The sequence below is a fragment of the Eleutherodactylus coqui genome, chromosome 8 (assembly GCF_035609145.1).
Source record: "Eleutherodactylus coqui strain aEleCoq1 chromosome 8, aEleCoq1.hap1, whole genome shotgun sequence".
NCBI lineage: Eukaryota > Metazoa > Chordata > Amphibia > Anura > Eleutherodactylidae > Eleutherodactylus > Eleutherodactylus coqui.
In genome coordinates, this window is record NC_089844.1 from 142,452,662 (window position 1) to 142,470,972 (window position 18,311).

The following is an 18,311-nucleotide window of genomic DNA, read 5'->3' on the forward strand; positions in this document are numbered from 1 at the left end:
AGTAGTTAGATTCTTTTACATAAGGGGGACAGTATTATAGTAGTTATATTCTTGTACATAGGAGCAGTATTATAGTAGTTATATTCTTTTACATAAGGGGGACAGTATTATACTCGTTATATTTGTGTACATAGGGGGCAGTATTATAGTAGCTATATTCTTGTACATAGGGGGGCAGTATTATAGTAGTTATATTCTTGTACATAGGGGGGCAGTATTATAGTAGTTATATTCTTGTACATAGGGGGCAGTATTATAGTATTTATATTCTTGTACATCAAAGGCAGTATTATAGCAGTTATATTGGTGTGCATAGGAGCTGTAATAAAGCAATAATATTCTTGTACATAGGGGGAAGTATTATAGTAATTAAGTTCTTATACACGGGACCTATATTCTTGCACATAGGGGCAGTATTAAATTAGTTATATTCCTGTACATAGGACAGTATTATAGTAGTTATATTCTTGTACATCAGAGGCAGTATTATAGCAGTTATATTGTTGTACATAGGAGCAGTAATAAAGCAGTAGTATTCTTGTACATAGGGGGCAGTATTGTAGCAGTTTTGTTCTTGAATATAGGAGCAACATTATAGTAGTTATATTTTTGTACGTAGGGAGCAGTATTAAAGTAGTAATATTCTTGTACACAGGGGCAGTATTATAGTAGTTATATTCTTGTACATAGGGAGCAGTATTACAGCAGTTATATTCCTGTACATAAAGGGCAGTATTATAGTAGTTATATTCTGGTATGTAGGGGGCATTGTTATGGCAGTCATATTCATGTACATATGAGCAATATTATAGTAGTTATATTCTTGAACATAGGGGCAGTATTATAGTAGTTATATTCTTGCAAATCGGAGGCAGTATTAAAGGCAGTTATATTCTCGTACATAGGCGGCACTATTATAGTAGTTATATTCTTGTACATAGGGGGCTTTATTATAGTAGTTATATTTCTGTACATCGTAGCAGTATTAAAGCAGTAATATTCTTGTATATAGGGGGCAGTATTACAGTAGTTATATTCTTGTACATAAAGGGAAGTATTACAGTCGTTATATTCTAGTACATCTGATCAGTATTATAGTACTTATATTCTTGTACATAGAGGGCAGTGTTATAGTAGGTATAATCTTGTACATAGAAGCAGTGTAATAGTAGGTATATTCTTGTACATAGGGAGCAGTATTAAAGTAGTTATATTCTTGTACATAGGGGGCAGTATTATAGTAGTTATATTCTTGTACATAGGGGACAGTATTATAGTAGTTATATTCTTATACATAGGGGACAGTACTATAGTAGTTATATTCTTGTACATAGGGAGCAGTATTATAGTAGTTATATTCTTGTACATAGGGGGCAGTATTATAGTAGTTATATTCTTGTACATAGGAGGCAGTATTATTGTAGTTATATTCTTGTACATAAGAGCAGTATTATAGTTGTATTAATTGTACATAGTGGGCAGTACTATAGTATTTATATTCTTGTACATCTGAGCAGTATCATAGTAGTTTTACTATTGTAACAAGGGTCAGTATTATAGTAGTTATATTCCTGTACATAGGAGCAGTATTATAGTAGTTATATTCTTGTATATAGGAGCAGTATTATAGTAGTTATATTCTTGTACATAGGAGGCAGTATTTGAGTAGTTATATTTTTGTACATAGGAGCAGTATTATAGTAGTTATATTCTTGTACATAGGAGACAGTATTATAGTAGTTATATGCTTGTACATAGGGGGCAGTATCATAGTAGTTATATTCTTGTACATAGATGGCAGTATAATAGTAGTTATATTCTTGTACACAGGGGGCAGTATCATAGTAGTTATATTCTTGTTCATAGGGGGCAGTATTAAAATAGCTATATTCTTGTACATAGGGGGCAGTATTATAGTAGTTATATTCTTGTACATAGGGGGCAGTATTATAATAGTTATTTTCTTGTACATAGGGGGCAGTATTATAGTAGTTGTATTCTTGTACATAGGGGGAGCAGTATTATAGTAGTAATATTCTTGTATATAGGAGCAGTATTATAGTAGATATATTCTTGTACATAGGAGTCAGTATTATAGTAGTTATATTCGTTTACATAGGGGGCAGTATCATAGTAGTTATATTCTTGTACATAGAAGGCAGTATTATAGTACTTATAGTCTTGTACATAGGGGGCAGTATCATAGTAGTTATATTCTTGTACATAGGGGGCAGTATTATAGTAGTTATATTCTTGTACATAGGAGGCAGTATTATAGTAGTTATATTCTTGTACATAGGACCAGTATTATAGTAGTTATATTCTTGTACATAGGGAGCAGTATTATAATAGTTAAATTCTTGTACATAGGGGACAGTATTATAGTAGTTATATTCTTGTACATAGGGTGGCAGTATTATAGTAGTTATATTCTTGTACATAGGGGGCAGTATTATAGTAGTTATATTCTTTTACATAGGAGGCAGTATTATAGTAGTTATATTCTTGTACATTGAGGCCAGTATTATAGTAGTTACATTCTTATAATCTAAAAAAGTCAAAATAAAGTCAATTTACAGATAACATAAATGACTTGCATCAACTCTGACAATCCTGGCTTCCATCCAACCATATATCAGCAGGGACAGTGACAGTCAGCTGATTCTCTATGATCGAAAAGAATAAAAGAGGAATCCAATTTCCTCTTTTTATTGTTGTTGGTTACTTTTTTTACATTTGAGGTGTGGGTGCCAGGATCAGACTTTCTGCCTCCACTTGGAAAGCATCAAAGCTATTTTTTTATGACGAAGTTAATTAGGCTTTGAGCGCCCACTGTGGAAATATGGACTCAGTTCTAACAACAGATTGTTCTAAATCCTCTTCAAAAAGATTCGGATGCATGCAAGATTTCTTGATAGTTTTCTCAATGGAGCACAGGGCGAGAGTCTTCGACTATTTCTTTACTTTGTTGCCAAGACAAATCAGTGAATAAATACTAATTCTGGGATAAATGATCTTGGATGTGATTCTAATTTTTATAGCATAGATAAAACCTGCCAGATACTCTCCTGATATACAGAATATTACTGAGTGTCATAGTAGGATATTTCCTCCTCTTTCATGGCTTTGCACATCTTCACATTCTGGTCTTCAAACACGTAAGGACCTCTATAGGATAGTTTAAAGTGAGGCCCCATTCTTGCACTGGCTAACACCACCACACATCTAACCATTTGGAATAGGAGGACTTGGTGCTGGTATGCTGGATTTCCTTTCCACAAACTGCGGGTTTAAGGGAGTCTGTCACCAAAAATGACAATCTTAAACCAAACTTAAACAGAGAAGGCTATATAAAGATATTTGGAACCATATCATTTCTTCCCTGGATAGCCACTCCATGGCCCCAAAATTGACCGTTTTGCATATTGCAAGTGTATGCAAATTGTTGCGATCACAATTGCTGTTGTTGCATGGTGCATGCGGTATACCAGTTTGTTGTAACTGCAGGATCGGCCTGAGCTCTCTCTCCCCCACTACATATGCTCAAAATATGTCCCTTGGCTTTTGATTAACATCTTCAGATCCCTTGAAGTGGCAACATCGTGCACTGCACTCTCGTAATCAGGGCATGTACATGTGGATTGCATAGCGTCTCCTGCAAGGAGCTGGAGACATTTGTAGTGGCACAGTACATCATCCTGGTCCCCTCTATAAATGTCATACATGTTTGTCTCATGTGGATGCACTGTGGAAGGCCTGTCCTGTCATATGCAGTGTGGGTGTTGCACAGCTGCGGAGCTTGAGAGGTTAACTTTAATGAAATCCAAGCCAGTCATGCCATGTGGTATAAGAAAAGGTATAAATAGGAGTGTGTGAGAGCGCGAAAGGAGTTCCATTTTGTCTGCTATCTGAGTTCCACTTAACACAGGGCCACATAGAAGCACCTTGTGGTGAAGATGGGAAAGGGGGAGAGATTTCCCATGTTGCCTGTTTTCTGGATGTGAGTAGAGTGAGCCCCAAAAAAGCTAGAGAGCACTTGTAGGTAACTACTTCTTCTCAAGGCCAGTGCAGAGGTACTACCTGATTGTTTAAGTTTCCTACGCGGCCATCGAGAACCAGGATCACAGCGTAGAGGTACATTCTTTACTTGCCACATTAACACGTCTTCAAGTCGGGGCGGAGGTACTGAGAGAAAGCTAGTCATTGGTCACACATGTTACATACTATGTTGTGAAGTCAATTGCCTACACTGTAACGTCTTTAAATGAACTGCCTTGTAATAATTATTAAGTCTACCAAGTAAAGTTTGCCAGGCCCTAACCATTTCTAGAGACTCGTGGTACTAAAAGACTGTCTGAGACTACAATTATTCTCCGCCGAGGGTCATTACGGTGTGCATAGGAACAGGGGTGTCACCGTGACAACTACAACCCCCATTATCCTGTGTATTGGCATTACCTATTCTAGGGATGTCTTTGGTGGCCTCGCAGTGATACTCTGGCCTTGGCTGTGTGTATACCACCAGGAAGGAGACTGGTAAGTGCCACTGTGACACGTCCGCACTATACCCTCCCTGCTCCTCTACGTATGTCAGTTGTCCGGGGTGTCCCTACGGGACGCTGCACATTATTTAAGTACCAAGTTACCTGGTTTGAGCCGATGGAGGCTGAGAGAACTTAAACCAGTCCCACAACTGAAATGTCGATCGGAATTGTTACAACTAACTTGAGCAATGAAGTGGCTGTGCAGGTTACAATTGTCTTTATATCCTCCTTCTTCGGTTGAGTTTGGTTTATGATGGTAATCTTCGGTGACAGACTTCCTTTAATTTCTCACATCCATATTTGCAGGTCTTGTGGAAAAACAATTCTGCACAGATTCTCAGCCAGCCTGAGTTGGGCCCTTATTCCTCAATGGCATCTTACCAGCTAAATGGTGTAGTAGATACTCTGTGGGAGGTACTTATGGTATATTATTCACAACATATGGTCTTGATTATAGGGTACTATTTTAAGGACCACCAATTGTTATTACTTGGGGCATTGAGCAATACATAATGCCCAATTCAATCAATGGCCCACCATGTAATACATAGAGGAATGATTTTCCACTGTAAGACCTGTTGCCATTTGGAAAGGGGTTCTTTGTTGTAGACAAACCCTTTTAGACCCTTCATCTGGTAATATGTGGCGAAATACTGTATGTGAGCACATTTATACAAAAGTTGGTAGAAAAGCCCTTACCTGGAAAACAGTCACAATGGCCCAAAGAAGGGAATCAAAGTTCTTCCGGTCGTTAATGGTATCTCCATTGTCTGTCCTCAGAGTAAACTTACAACCAAAGAGATGCATGCCAAGAATGCTACAAGGGGCAAAGAACAGAATCATATTAGCCAATCACCAGACTGATGCATGTTCGTGGGGAAGGGGTTGGTGGAAAGACTTTGAAGATGCTACGAATAGAATTTAGTCAACATCATCATCATATTACACGTAAATTACGAGTTACGTCTTGCTATGGATGATTGCAAGTTATATTATAGAAGCAGGGATGGCACTGACGGGCAATACTGATGTAGCAGAAATGATCCAGTACCTGAAGATAAAGATGAAGAGCATGAGAAGCATGCAGAACGTGGCCACATTGTCCATGGTCTTCATCAGGACCACCAGTTGGCGGCGCAGAGCTGGCATGAAGCGGACCAGCTTCAACACACGAAGCAGCCGGAATGTTCTGAGCACAGACAGACCCCCATCTGACTGTCCGATGATCTCCCAAACACTGAATGATGGGAAAGCAGTATAGCGGTAAGTGTCTCCATCAATGTCACATCACAACCTACAGGCAATTCACTAGTCACAACTTATAACACTATGGGGATAAGGAATATGGTGGGCAGCATGAGATGAGGCAACAGCAGAAGCATCTGGTAATATCTTATACATAGCAACCCGCTACATACTGAAAACAATGACTGAGCATAGCAAGCACCTAGAAGTAAAGAGCATGAAATGGCCCTTTATCCATATAAATTGCCCAATAATACAATACATACAAGTGAGTCAAAGCTCAGGACCATGAACCCCCTTTGGCTTTGAGAGTGTAGTCTTTCTGATCAATGTTTAGCTCTTAAAATGATATTTCATAAATGTTGTGTCTGACAATTCATTAGGGGTGGCGCTGTTGCACTAGGTTCTAGGAAAAAATTCATTCTTCACTTAGTGGTGAGAAGTGGTAATGCAGGTGACAGAAGTTTATAAAAAACTCATCTGAGATGAAAAAAGGTAGCTAGAATATACTGTTTTATGTTATATTATTAATGTATGCGTTGAAATGACTCCTTTAATATTGTTTTAAGAGGCAAAAATGCATTTTAGATGATTTTAGCTATTTCCTTTAAGGGTCATGAGGTATGCTGGGTTAATAGTCCCACAGACAGTGGCAGCACAGTTACAGTATCACTGACGCTGACGTGTCCTAGCAGTCCTTGGTCATGCATGGTCAGCTGCTTCTATAAAAGACATGCTGATCATGCTCGACGGTTCCACCTACGTGGGACTGTCTGTATTTTCCTAACAAGGGAATCAATTTAAGAAGCCAATTTCATTTGAACGTTGTATGTCATTAAATAATCAGTGCATAGCATCTGCTTCAGTCACTGAAAATGAGTATTGACTTTCCTAGGAGAGACAATCTTTTTAGCGCGTTGAAGGGTCATCGTGGCAGAAGATAAAAAAGTTAGAAAAATGGCATTCAGTGTAATAAAGCTGGTGGATCATTTCTTATACTTTCTTATACAAATATCCGTCTTAAAGGGGTTGTCCAGCTTTTAAGACCAAGGACCTATCGTCAGGAAAGGTCATCAATAGCTGATTGGTGGTGGTCTACCTCCTGGGACCATTGCCAATTAGCTAATTACCAGGGCTGGTGTTCTAATGTACAGAGCTGCTTTATTGCAGAAGGCAGACAGCATAGTGGCCTGAAGAGGTACTGCAGGATAGGTTATCAATCTTGGAAGTAGGACAACCCCTTTAATTATGTTCCTAAAAAGACTCCTTAGACTGAGGCACCCATACAAGGCTCCAGGATTGGATGGGGGTTGCTAGTAGTCAACAGAGGAAATTATTCTAAGAGTTTATTCACATGGGTGTGAAAATTGTGCAGAAGATAGCCGGGCACTAAAATTTGCAGCAAAATCTTGTGAAAATCGCATGACTGGATGACTTTTCTGCACTGAAGTCCCAAGCTGTATCATCACTGAAACAACGCTGATGAGTGATGGAAAAAATGCCCTTCTGTTCAGGAGTTAGGGGAAAAGAGAGCGAGATTGAGGCAGCAGCCCAGAAGTCCCTCTGAACGGCAAGTTTTCACTTTTTAAATAACCCACTGTAAGCTCCTTCTAGTCCCTGGCGGAGATGAAGGAAGTCCCCGGCAGTGATGAAGGAAACCACTGCTGGGGACTCCCTTCATCTCTGCCGCAGCTTCCCATCATCTCCCCGGAGGTTCCCTTCATTGCAGGGATAAGGGGACCCCCAGGGGCTTCCCTTGTTCTCCCCAGGGAGTCCCCTCATCGAAAAGATGAAGGGAACCCCCGGGGAGATGAAGGGAAGCTCCAGGGAAACCCCCTTAATCTCCATGGCAGGGCTTCCCTTCACTAAAGAGAGAAATAAAGAGAAGCCCCAGAGGAAGCCCTGTCATCTCTCTCTCTCCAGTGAAGGGAAGCACATTCCTGGGGATAAAGTGGGTTCCCTCAGGGCTTCCCTTCATCGCCGGGGACTCCCTTCATTTTAGCGGGAATGGAGGGGTTCCCCTGCAGGGGATAATCCCTCCATTTCCCTTGCACGAAAACCCCTCCATCCCCGCTATGGAGGAATTCCTTCATCTCCCTTTGCCGGGTAGCTCACATAGTCTCCCATAGGAGTCCATGGACACTCCTGCACTTTTGTGCACCATAAATGCGTCAAGACCTATATTTTCACACAGCATGGAATTTCAGTTGCTTATGTCCAATTTTTTTAGGTGTGATTTGTTTGCGCGGCTAAAATTTCTTTATTTGAACGTTTCCGTATGAAACCATTCATTCTAATAGTCACAATTTTTTGGAGGGGGTAATTTAGCTGCACAAATTTCCTCATGTCCTAAAGGTTCACCCTGCATCTGTACAGCATATGTGCACTTTGATTCAATCCATAAGATTCAAGTGGCAAGTAACAGGCTCCAAAGTCACTTCCAACTGTTGTCTTCTGCTGAACCCTGTGAAGCCCTTTATAGCATCAGAGCTGTAGCTCTATTGGTGGATCCTCTACTACTCTCATGGTTCAATTTGACCTCTATCAAAGCTGAATTACTGGACCCAATAACATAATTGAAGGGGTTGTCCAGGAATGAAAAAACTTGTTTTCATTCTGCCAGAAACAGCTCCACACCTGCCCACAGGTTGCATGTGGTAATACAGCTAAGCATCAATCACTTCATTGGAGCTGATGTGCAAAACCAGTCATAGTCCATAACCAGGTGTGGCACTGTTTTGGAAGAAAGTGGCCATGTTTGGTCTAATCCTAGGCAGCCTCTTTAAATGGATTTTTATTGCTGACCTATGTTCAGGATAATAACAAAAAACAAAGACAGCACTTCTGACAAATAAATTAAATGTGAAGTTGCACATAAGCCACGGCTGCAACAAATACAATAACAGAAAAATGTGCTTAAAGGCTCACACCCACTGGCGTTTTTATTTCTTGCCCTTGTGAGAGCGAGTGAAAACACTCGCAGCGCAATAAAAACGCTGCGATATCACCTGTGTTTTCAATGGTACCAGCGGCAGCAGCGCTAGCCCCATTAAAAACATGGAGTATATCGCGGACTTCTGTCACAGCTGTGGCAGAAGTCCAGGATGCTATCCCATCGCTTTTAATAGGGTTGGCGCTGCTGCCGTCCCCATTGAAAGCAGCGGTTTTGTGGCAACTCCCGCAGCATGATTTTCGGGAAAGGGCTTGAAATATAAGCCATTCCCTGAAAATCATCCCTAGCTGGTAAAAAAAATAAAAAATCTTTACTCAGCTCTCTGCTGCTTAGACGCGTCCTTTGGCTGGCTCCCCTGCACTGCTGTCCAGCACTTTCAGCAGGCGAAGATTTTAAAATCCCCACCCCCTGAAAGGGCTGTGCTGATTGGCTGAGCACTCAGCCAATTACAGGCAGCGCTTAGCTATTCATTGATGAATGGAGGGATTGAAAACACTGAGCGATATCGCAGATTTCTTCTCTGCGATGCAAAGCTCTGCTGAAACATCGCAAATGAGTATGAAACCATTGAAAAATCATTGGTTTCATAATCATCCCTGTTGCATCGCAGGGAAAAAAATCACAAGTGGGTGTGAGCCCTTAGTGTTCATCTGCACCTTTGCATTTATTTGTTGGGAGTGCTGACATTGTGCGCTACTTTTTATGCACTCAGTACAAACAACTTTCAGATATTAAATGGGTGCTGAGGTGTGTGTTTCCGATACTCTATCCTGAGTATAGGTCATCAGTAGTTGAACGGCTGGGGTCCGTCACTTGGGACCCCAAGCAATTAGCTGTTCAGGCACCCACTGTGACCAGCAAAACACAGGGTATGGGGTATAAATAGATTGCTGCAACCCCCGAGTAGTGGTCGGTGCTGGTAATCACAGGCACCACTCCCATTAAAATCAAGGAGAGCTTCTTTTGCAATTACCAGCACCAGCCACTACACAGAGGACGGGGCTATCAGCTTCCGCTCCGTACCCCGTGACAGCAGGTGCTGGAATAACTGATTGGCCGGGGTCCTAAGCAGCAGATCCTAATCGATCAATTGATGACTTACCTATCCTAAGGATAGGTCATCAATAAAAACAGTGAGGAAAACCCCTTTCAAGTGTCCACCAGCAAATATAAGCTCAGTGTTGTGACTCCTTAAAATCATGAATGGCTGAGAAGGGTTGAAAAGGACATACTGTATATTATAAGCTACTTTTAAGACCTTTGTTAGACCATTAAAGGGGTTTTACCACCATATACATGTATAAATGTCTGATAACTGGGGGATATACCCGGGGACGGCCAGTGATCCCAAAAACACTACCCCTAAATACCCCATGTGAATGAAGTGGTGGTGTGCATGTGTGACTACAGCTCCATTCACTTCTATGGGACAGAGGGAGATTGCTGAATGCATAGCTCTCCACCTATCCAATAAAAGTGAATGGAGCGCTGGTCAAGCCAAGTCAAGCGCACCGCCACTCTATTCACATGGGTATTTAGAGGTACAAGTGTCCAGTTAGCTGGAGGCTCCAGCATGCGGATCCCCAGCAATCAGACATTTATGCTTAAGGGCTCACTCACACAGATGTATGTGGGTTTCGGTCCCATTCACTTCTATTGCCTATTTATGAACTGTAATAGAACATTCTGCATTTTTTTTCACGTGGCTGAAAAACTCTGGATCCCCCTGATCAGCTAATCAGAGGTCAGAGCTGGAGGTGTCATAAAAAGGCTTCGCTCCCAGTGAAGCCTTTTATTACACTTTTGGTTCTTACTGTAATGAAAAACCAGAAGTGTACTAGCAAGCACTGCTCCATTGACTATTACACTTCTGACCCTCACCACTGATGCGAACGTCCAACAGCGGGCTGGAGGATCAGCTGATCGGTAGGGATCCCAAGCATCTAAAAGGGACCTTTCCTCAGGATAGCTCAATAGTAAATGCCCGGAATACCCCTTTAAGTCATGTTGTAATGTAAAGGGTCCCCCTGCAGATATGTTTCCTATATGGCACAGTATAGATTCAATTGTGTCACCTGTTCAAACTTTTTATATTGTATCACTATGTCTATAACTAGCTTATAGGAACACTCCAAGCAATAGTTTCGTATTTTATATAGCACAGCATCAGAAAGGGGTGGAGCTTGACACAGGGATTCAAAGAGCACCAGAGATTAGTCATGCTCCTCCCCCTTTAAGTCCTGCTCTCCGTATGTCAGTTATCAGTTTTGCGTGTAGTGTTTCTTTAAAGTGACCATCTGCTTTCGAGACTAAATCCTGTTCTAGGAGCAGAGGGAATGTATTACCTGCAGTTGTTCTATTTTGCCGTCCTTCTGTTCCATGAGTTCTGAGTTCTGTGTTTAACTGTCTCAAATAGCCAACACAAAGTTCAGACTACTTAATTCCCACAATGCTTTGATAGTGTTAGACTACTAATGCCCTAAACCTGCTCTCTTATTGGTTAGTACTGCTCATGTGATTAGCACTGGCCAATCAGAGAGCTAAGTACAGTGTGCATTAAGTAGTTAGAAAACTGCTGCAAGCATCTTGGTTGGGCAAAAACAGGCCCAAAAACAGCAAATCAGAGGGGCGTCAGAGAAGAACAACTGCAGGTAATATGCCCACCCCTCCTGTCCCAGGACAGAATTTTGTTCATAAACCCGAGGGTTGCTTTAAATGTTCGAATCAGATTTGGTTAATCACTATTTAATTCATAGCATAACATGTATATGGAGAGGGGTTGGGATTTAGGGATTTAAAGAGACTATCCTCCTTACAAGAACTAACAACGAATAAATCACCAAATCCAGAAGCAGAAAGAAAGAATCACCTGATGACGACGATAATTCCATCAAAGATGTTATATGGATTCTTAATGTATCCGAAGATTCCAAAGGCAAGGAGTTTCAGGAGCATCTCTAGAGCGAACATGCTGGTGAAGACGATGTTACTGATCTCCAGGGCATTGGTCAACTCTTCGGGCTAGAGGAAAAAGCACTTTGTTTACAACACATCATTGTAAAGGTATAATACACAGCAGTATCCTAGTATTTCTATGTACTACCCAGGTACAAGGCTGACCTCAGCCTACAGGTCAGCTCAGTACTGTGTTATGCCTGGTGTAGGATCGGACAGGGCGGAGCATGACAGCGATTTAAATCGATTTCCCCATTTTACATAGTAATGTTATTTAGCTAGGATATGCCATCACTTTATGGTCAATGGTGGTCTGACCTCTGTTTTTCTCTTTCTTCTCTAAGCTAAAGCTAACTGCTTGACAACAGCTGGCTGGTTATTGGCTGCTTGACATGCTGCCACTGATTGGTAGTCGAGGATGGTGTAAGCTCCCAGAGCGGGAAAACACCAGGAGGAAGACAGGAAGTGAAGGAGGAGTTTGAGGGAGCTAGGAGTTGGTGTCAGGAGGAGGTAGTCACAAGAGGAGAACGTGAGAGAGAAATACTGTAGAGTGAGAGAAGACAATGCATGTTAGGAGTGAGGAAGGAGTTTCCAGCTTCCTCAGCAACAAGCAGTGTAGAGGAGATAATTCAGTTCCACTAAAAGAGTGAGTTATTGAAAATACCCGGTGAAGTCAAAGCCAGGGAAAGTAGATAGGCCATCTTATAGTCCACGCCACTACTGCCGAATAATCATCCAGTGACCCAACAGACAACTAGGACTGTGGGAGTTATACTGAAAAAACATCTCTAGAGTCAAGGAGAGAGAAATGGTATTCTATTGTTTTCAACTGTTAAATAACGTGTCATCTCACTACCACGTCTTAATCTCTGCCAAATTACTGCAAAACTACTGTTGTGTTTCTGTGGAATTCAAAGCTTAAGTAAATCTGTGCACTTCCAGTTTACTTAAACAAAACTACCAGGACTTGTGCATTTATTTCGTCATTAACTATGTGAGTCCTGGATGAAGTTCTGGCGTCACGTGACAAACCACTGTTAAACAAACATAGATTACAAAAAACCTTTGTGCCGCTGTGCGATGACCGAGCCAGGCACCTTGCCACCATTGCCGGGAGAGATCTTTATTTCCCATGGTCTCCCCCACTTTGATGCACCCCCCTTGGACGCTGCAAGTGTATCCCACAGATAGGATCAGAGACACTAGCTAATTGGAAGACAGTGTCACACATCATGGCTTAAAAAGACACCGGTTCAGAGTATCACACGACAAGCTTTGATACACCAGCTAATCAACACAGTATCATACATGGACCTTAGATACACTTGTTCAGAGTATCACACAGTAGTTTTAGAAACATCAGCTCAGCAGGCAGTATCACGCATGATACAGCACCAAGATATTCAGTAGCTCTATACATACAGTAGACTGTAGTAACTCACATCATGGTTACAAATGCTCTTTCCGTCCCCTCTGATTCGGTCCCCACCCCCCCATATAGGGCTCAGAATTGTCTCCTATGTCCAAAGGTGCACAGACCCACCCTAGAACTCTTTAAATTATGTCCCTGCACTACTGATCAATGGTTTTAGAACACCTCCAGTTATATTTGACATTAACACAGTTCATGTCCTGCATGTAACATGAAATGGTTCAAAAGTCAGTTAAAAACTTTAAAAGATTATGAAATTTTAACCTGAAATGCAACAGTAGTTAGGGCTTTTTTCAGGGAACGCATCAAGGACAGCTGCTCTGCAGCACAGAAAGCAAATTATGGTTTGGAATTGGATGCAAACTATTCCTATGGATGTCTCAACTTTTGTAGATTACTTTTAAACCCTGTGATTCTGTATAACCAGTGTTGGAACAGACTGTATTAAAACACCCAACAGGATTTAGACAGTTTTGCCCTTCAGGACAGAGTACCATATATACCGGCGTATAAGACGACTTTTGAACCCTGAAAAATCTGCTCTGAAGTCGGGGGTCGTTTTATACGCTGGTAATACAAAAAAAAGAAAGTGTCAAAAAAAAAATCATTACTCACCTCCCCCGGCGTTCTGCGGCGCTGCTGCAGGCTGTCGCTCCCTCCTGGTCCCCGGCAGAGCATTGCTTTCTGGATGCAGGGCTTGAAATCCCCGCCTCCAGAAAGCTAATACTGTGATTGGCTAACACACGCTGTCAGCCAATCACAGCCATTCAATGACATCATTGAATGACTGTGATTGGCTGAAGGCACGTGTGTTTTAGCCAATCACAGCCATTCAATGATATCATTGAATGGCTGTGATTGGCTGACGGCCCTGCGTCCAGAAAGCAATGCTCTGCCGGGGACCAGGAGGGAGCGACATCCTGCAGCAGCGCCGCAGAACGCTGGGGGAGGTGAGTAATGATTTTTTATTTGCTCCACTGTATTCCCGACGTATAAGGTGACAGTTGGGGGGTCATCTTATACGCCCCGTCGCCTTATACGCCGGAATATACGGTACATTGTTATTATAAGGGCAAGAAAAAGGCAATTATTCAAATCAGACAGACAGACAATTATAGCCCTTAGGGCGCTTTCACGGGACAGTTTTTATGTTCAGTTTTTTGTCAACCAAAACCAGTAGTGGAGATGGAGTATAATGGAAAGATGTGCATGTCTTCCGTTATTTTGGAACCACTCCTGGTTTTGGCTCACAAAAAACTGAACATAAAAACTGTCTAGTGAACCCCCCCCCCCCCTAGGGCTCCTTCACACAGGCACTGTGATTTTCGGACGGCCGCAGCGCGACCAAAAATTGCATAAATGAGAGGCAGCCATGACCAAATTATGGCTGCATCTCCCATTTATTTGCCCGTTCAGACAGTCCAGGTGCGGCGAGTATATGCTGCACCCAGAATACCGTCAGGTAGGGGGAGAAAGTTTAGCTCTGCTAAACTCCCTCTCCCTTTCCTCCTCCTTTACGTCCCTTTCCGGCTGTCAGTAAAGGGAGGGGGCAGAGCTAGTTTGCTATAACCCAACCCCCTCCTTTTGCCAACAGCCAGCAAGGGGCGGAGAGGGGGAGGGAGTATAGCAGAAACGCTGCTAAACCTCCTCCCACCTCCCTTTTCCAGCAACTCTTATAGGCTCATAGAAGTCTATGGGATTGTCCAACGTATTCCAGCCAAAAATATAGGTCCAGACTAGAGATGAGCGAGCATACTCGTCCGAGCTTGATGCTCGTTCGAGTATTAGGGTGCTTGAGATGCTCGTTACTCGAGACGAGCACCACGCGGTACTCGTCTCGATTAAACGAGCACTGACCATTGAATTCAATGGAGCCGGCAATACAGCCGGCTCTATTGAAAGCAATGGGCTGCCGGCGTACGCGGGATGAATTGTCGGGAAGAGCTTAAATATATAAGCCCTTCCCTGCAATTCATCTAGAAATGTGTAAATATAAAAAAAATATATATATACTCACCTGGTCCCGGCAGAACGATGATAGCCCATTGAATTCAATGGAGCCGGCAATACAGCCGACTCCATTGAAAGCAATGGGCTGCCGGCGATCGCGGGATGAATTGTCGGGAAGGGGTTAAATATATAAGCCCTTCCCTGCAATTCATCCAGAAATATGTAAAAATAAAAAATATATATATACTTACCTGGTCCAGGCAGACGGAGTTCAGCGCGGCAGGCTGCAGTTCTCCTGAACTGCTCTGAACAGCTGTGAGTAGTATTCAGCAGCCGGGAATTTAAAATCCCCGCCTGCTGAATGAGATGCCTCTGATTGGTCACAGCCTGACCAATCAGAGGCATCCCTCACTCACACCCATTCATGAATTCATGAATGGGTGAGTGAGGGCTGCCTCTGATTGGCTCAGCGCAGGGACAGCTGAGAGCTGCCCCTGAGCCAATCATTCATGAATGGGTGTGAGTGAGGGATGCCTCTGATTGGTCAGGCTGTGACTAATCAGAGACATCTCATCCAGCAGGCGGGGATTTTAAATCCCCGGCTGCTGAATACTACTCATAGCTGTTCAGAGCAGTTCAGGAGAACTGCAGCCTGCCGCGCTGAACTCCGTCTGCCGGGACCAGGTAAGTATATATATATTTTTTATTTTTACACATTTCTGGATGAATTGCAGGGAAGGGCTTATATATTTAACCCCTTCCCGACAATTCATCCCGCGATCGCCGGCAGCCCATTGCTTTCAATGGAGTCGGCTGTATTGCCGGCTCCATTGAATTCAATGGGCTAACATCGTTCTTCTCTGCCACAGCTGTTACAGCTGTGGCAGAGGAGAACGATCTTTACGCTGACAGTGGGGGGGGGGGGGTCTCACTCTTGCCGCTATTGTGGCTTAATAGTGGGACCTGGGAACTTCAGATACAGCCCAAAATGTAGCTCCTCGCCTGCCCTATCCGTTTCTGTGTCGTTTCCATCACTTTCTTGTGTTTTGCAGATTTTCACAAATGAAAACCTTAGCGAGCATCGGCGATATATAAAAATGCTCGAGTCACCCATTGACTTCAATGGGGTTCGTTACTCGAAACGAACTCTCGAGCATCACTGAAAGTTCGACTCGAGTAACGAGCACCTGAGCATTTTGGTGCTCGCTCATCTCTAGTCCAGACCTATCTTTTTCAGCTTGCATAAAAACAACCGCCTGGAATATGCACTGTGTGCGCTATCTTTTCGAGACGGCTGTTTTTATGCACCGGAAAATTGGCCATCTGAATAAACCCTTAGATGTGTAGGTCTGCCCTACAGAGAAATTGCCAAGAAAGCCAAGGTGGCAGTCAGTACAGTTTCCTGTACCATCTAAAGGGGCTTGAAAACTGGAGAAAACTCTGACAGGAAAAGATCTGGCAGACCAAAGACGACTACAAAATCACATGACAAATTTTAAAAGTCAACGGTTAGCGTGATTGATGCCTCACTGCACAAAAGCTTCAAGCACAGCTTAATGCAGCAAAACATAAACAAGTTTCCATTTCAACTGTGAAGAGAAGACTTCTGTCTGTTGGTCTGATGGGTGGAGGATCAGTAAGAAAGCCACTGCTGAGACTGCAAAATAAAAAAAGACTTGATTGGGCCAGCAGCACCTCCAGTGGACTACTGAAGAGTGGAAGAAGGTCTTATGGACCGATAAATCGAAAATTTGACATCTTTGGTACACCACGTAGGGTTTTTGTACACCATCAAGTAGTTGAAAGGTTGGTTCCCAAGTGTGTAACACCAAAGGAAGCGTGATGGTTAAGGACTCATTTGCTGGATGCAGAGTTGGCAATTTGCACAAAAACGGCTACCACAGCATTTGGATATGCCATGCAATACCCTCTGGTGTACACCTGTTTCATCAGGGGTTTATATTACAGCAAGACAATGATCCAAAACATACTTCGAGGTTATGTCAGAACTACTTAGGAAGACAAAAAGCTGGTAGGCTTTAAGAATTAAATTACCGGCACCGTCTCCAGACTTAGACCTCTGTTGAGCTTGTCTAGGATGAAATGGACAGAAATGCACCACATTTGTGGGAACTAGAGATGAGCGGACATACTCGTTAAGGGCGATTTCGCAATCAAGCATCGCTATTTTAGAGTACCTGACTACTCGAGTGAAAAGATTCGGGGGGCGCCGGGGGTGACCGGGGGGTTGCAGAGGGGAGTGGGGAGGGGGGGAGAGAGAGAGCTCCTCCCTGTTTCCCACTGCTACCCCCCGCTCCACCACGCTGCCTCCCGCCCCCCGGCGCCCCCCGAATCTTTTCACCCGAGTAGCCAGGTACTTGAAAATAGCGATGCTCGATTGCGAAATTGCCCTTAACGAGTACGTTCGCTCATCTCTAGTGGGAACGTCTCCAACAATTTTGGCAGGAAATTTCTGATCAATTTCTAAATGTATTTGTAGACAGAATGCTTTGATTGTGCAATGCTATTATATCAGCTTGAGGTGGTTACTCTGAAGACTCAAAAATCTAGATTTAATTTGGTGAAACAACTTTAACCCTTCATTTTTATTCAGTTTAACTTATTTGTTCTATGCTTTCATCTCAAAGTTCATTTGAGACATTAAACGGTGTAAATAACAGTAAAAACAGAAAAAATTGCGGTGTTCTACACCTTTCGCCCAGTAGTGTATATGTAAAAAAAAGAACAATTTCCCTGCCTGTTGCCCATAGACTAATGTTGCCTCTTTTCTCATGTAACCTTGATGAGGGGAGCTGAGAATTTAGTACTAATTATTTCCAGTGCATCATATAGCGAGTAGTGGACTACAGAGATCACTTGAGCCAGTAACAAAGGAGACACTTTGCATTACTCAGCCGCCCTTTTTTTGGCACAGAGAGAATTTTCCTTATGATCTGATTATTCAAGTCTTTTCAGCTTGCGACATGTCCTCTATCAAGGAGCGAAGTCTGCCGGAGTGTGAAGGAGCTAATTAGGTGCCCAGTGGTTTGGCTGCATTTCAGTGTGCCGGCTGCGCTATGGATATGGCCTAGTCCGCATGCTTGGCCGGACGCCACAGAGATACAGTAGCTATTACAAATAAAGGATATATATATGTCTGGTTCAGGCGAGAGACACATTTACACTTGCCAGCTGTCCGGGGGCTGCCAAATGCCGAGATATTTACTGGCAG

At 42.8% G+C, this 18,311-nt stretch overlaps 1 protein-coding gene across 4 annotated transcripts in view; it reads right to left on the bottom strand.

The window, feature by feature from the left end:
- The window catches only part of CACNA1H (calcium voltage-gated channel subunit alpha1 H), a 490,224-nt gene that overhangs the window by 83,386 nt on the left and 388,527 nt on the right, over positions 1–18,311 (bottom strand). For all 4 annotated transcript variants that reach the window (XM_066576606.1, XM_066576607.1, XM_066576605.1 and 1 more), the window contains exons 11-13: positions 11,612–11,763; positions 5,596–5,781; positions 5,244–5,361 (exon numbers count right to left, since the gene is read on the bottom strand). In XM_066576606.1, coding sequence (XP_066432703.1) covers positions 5,244–5,361; positions 5,596–5,781; positions 11,612–11,763 — 456 coding nt within the window. The remainder of the gene's footprint in view (positions 1–5,243; positions 5,362–5,595; positions 5,782–11,611; positions 11,764–18,311) is intronic.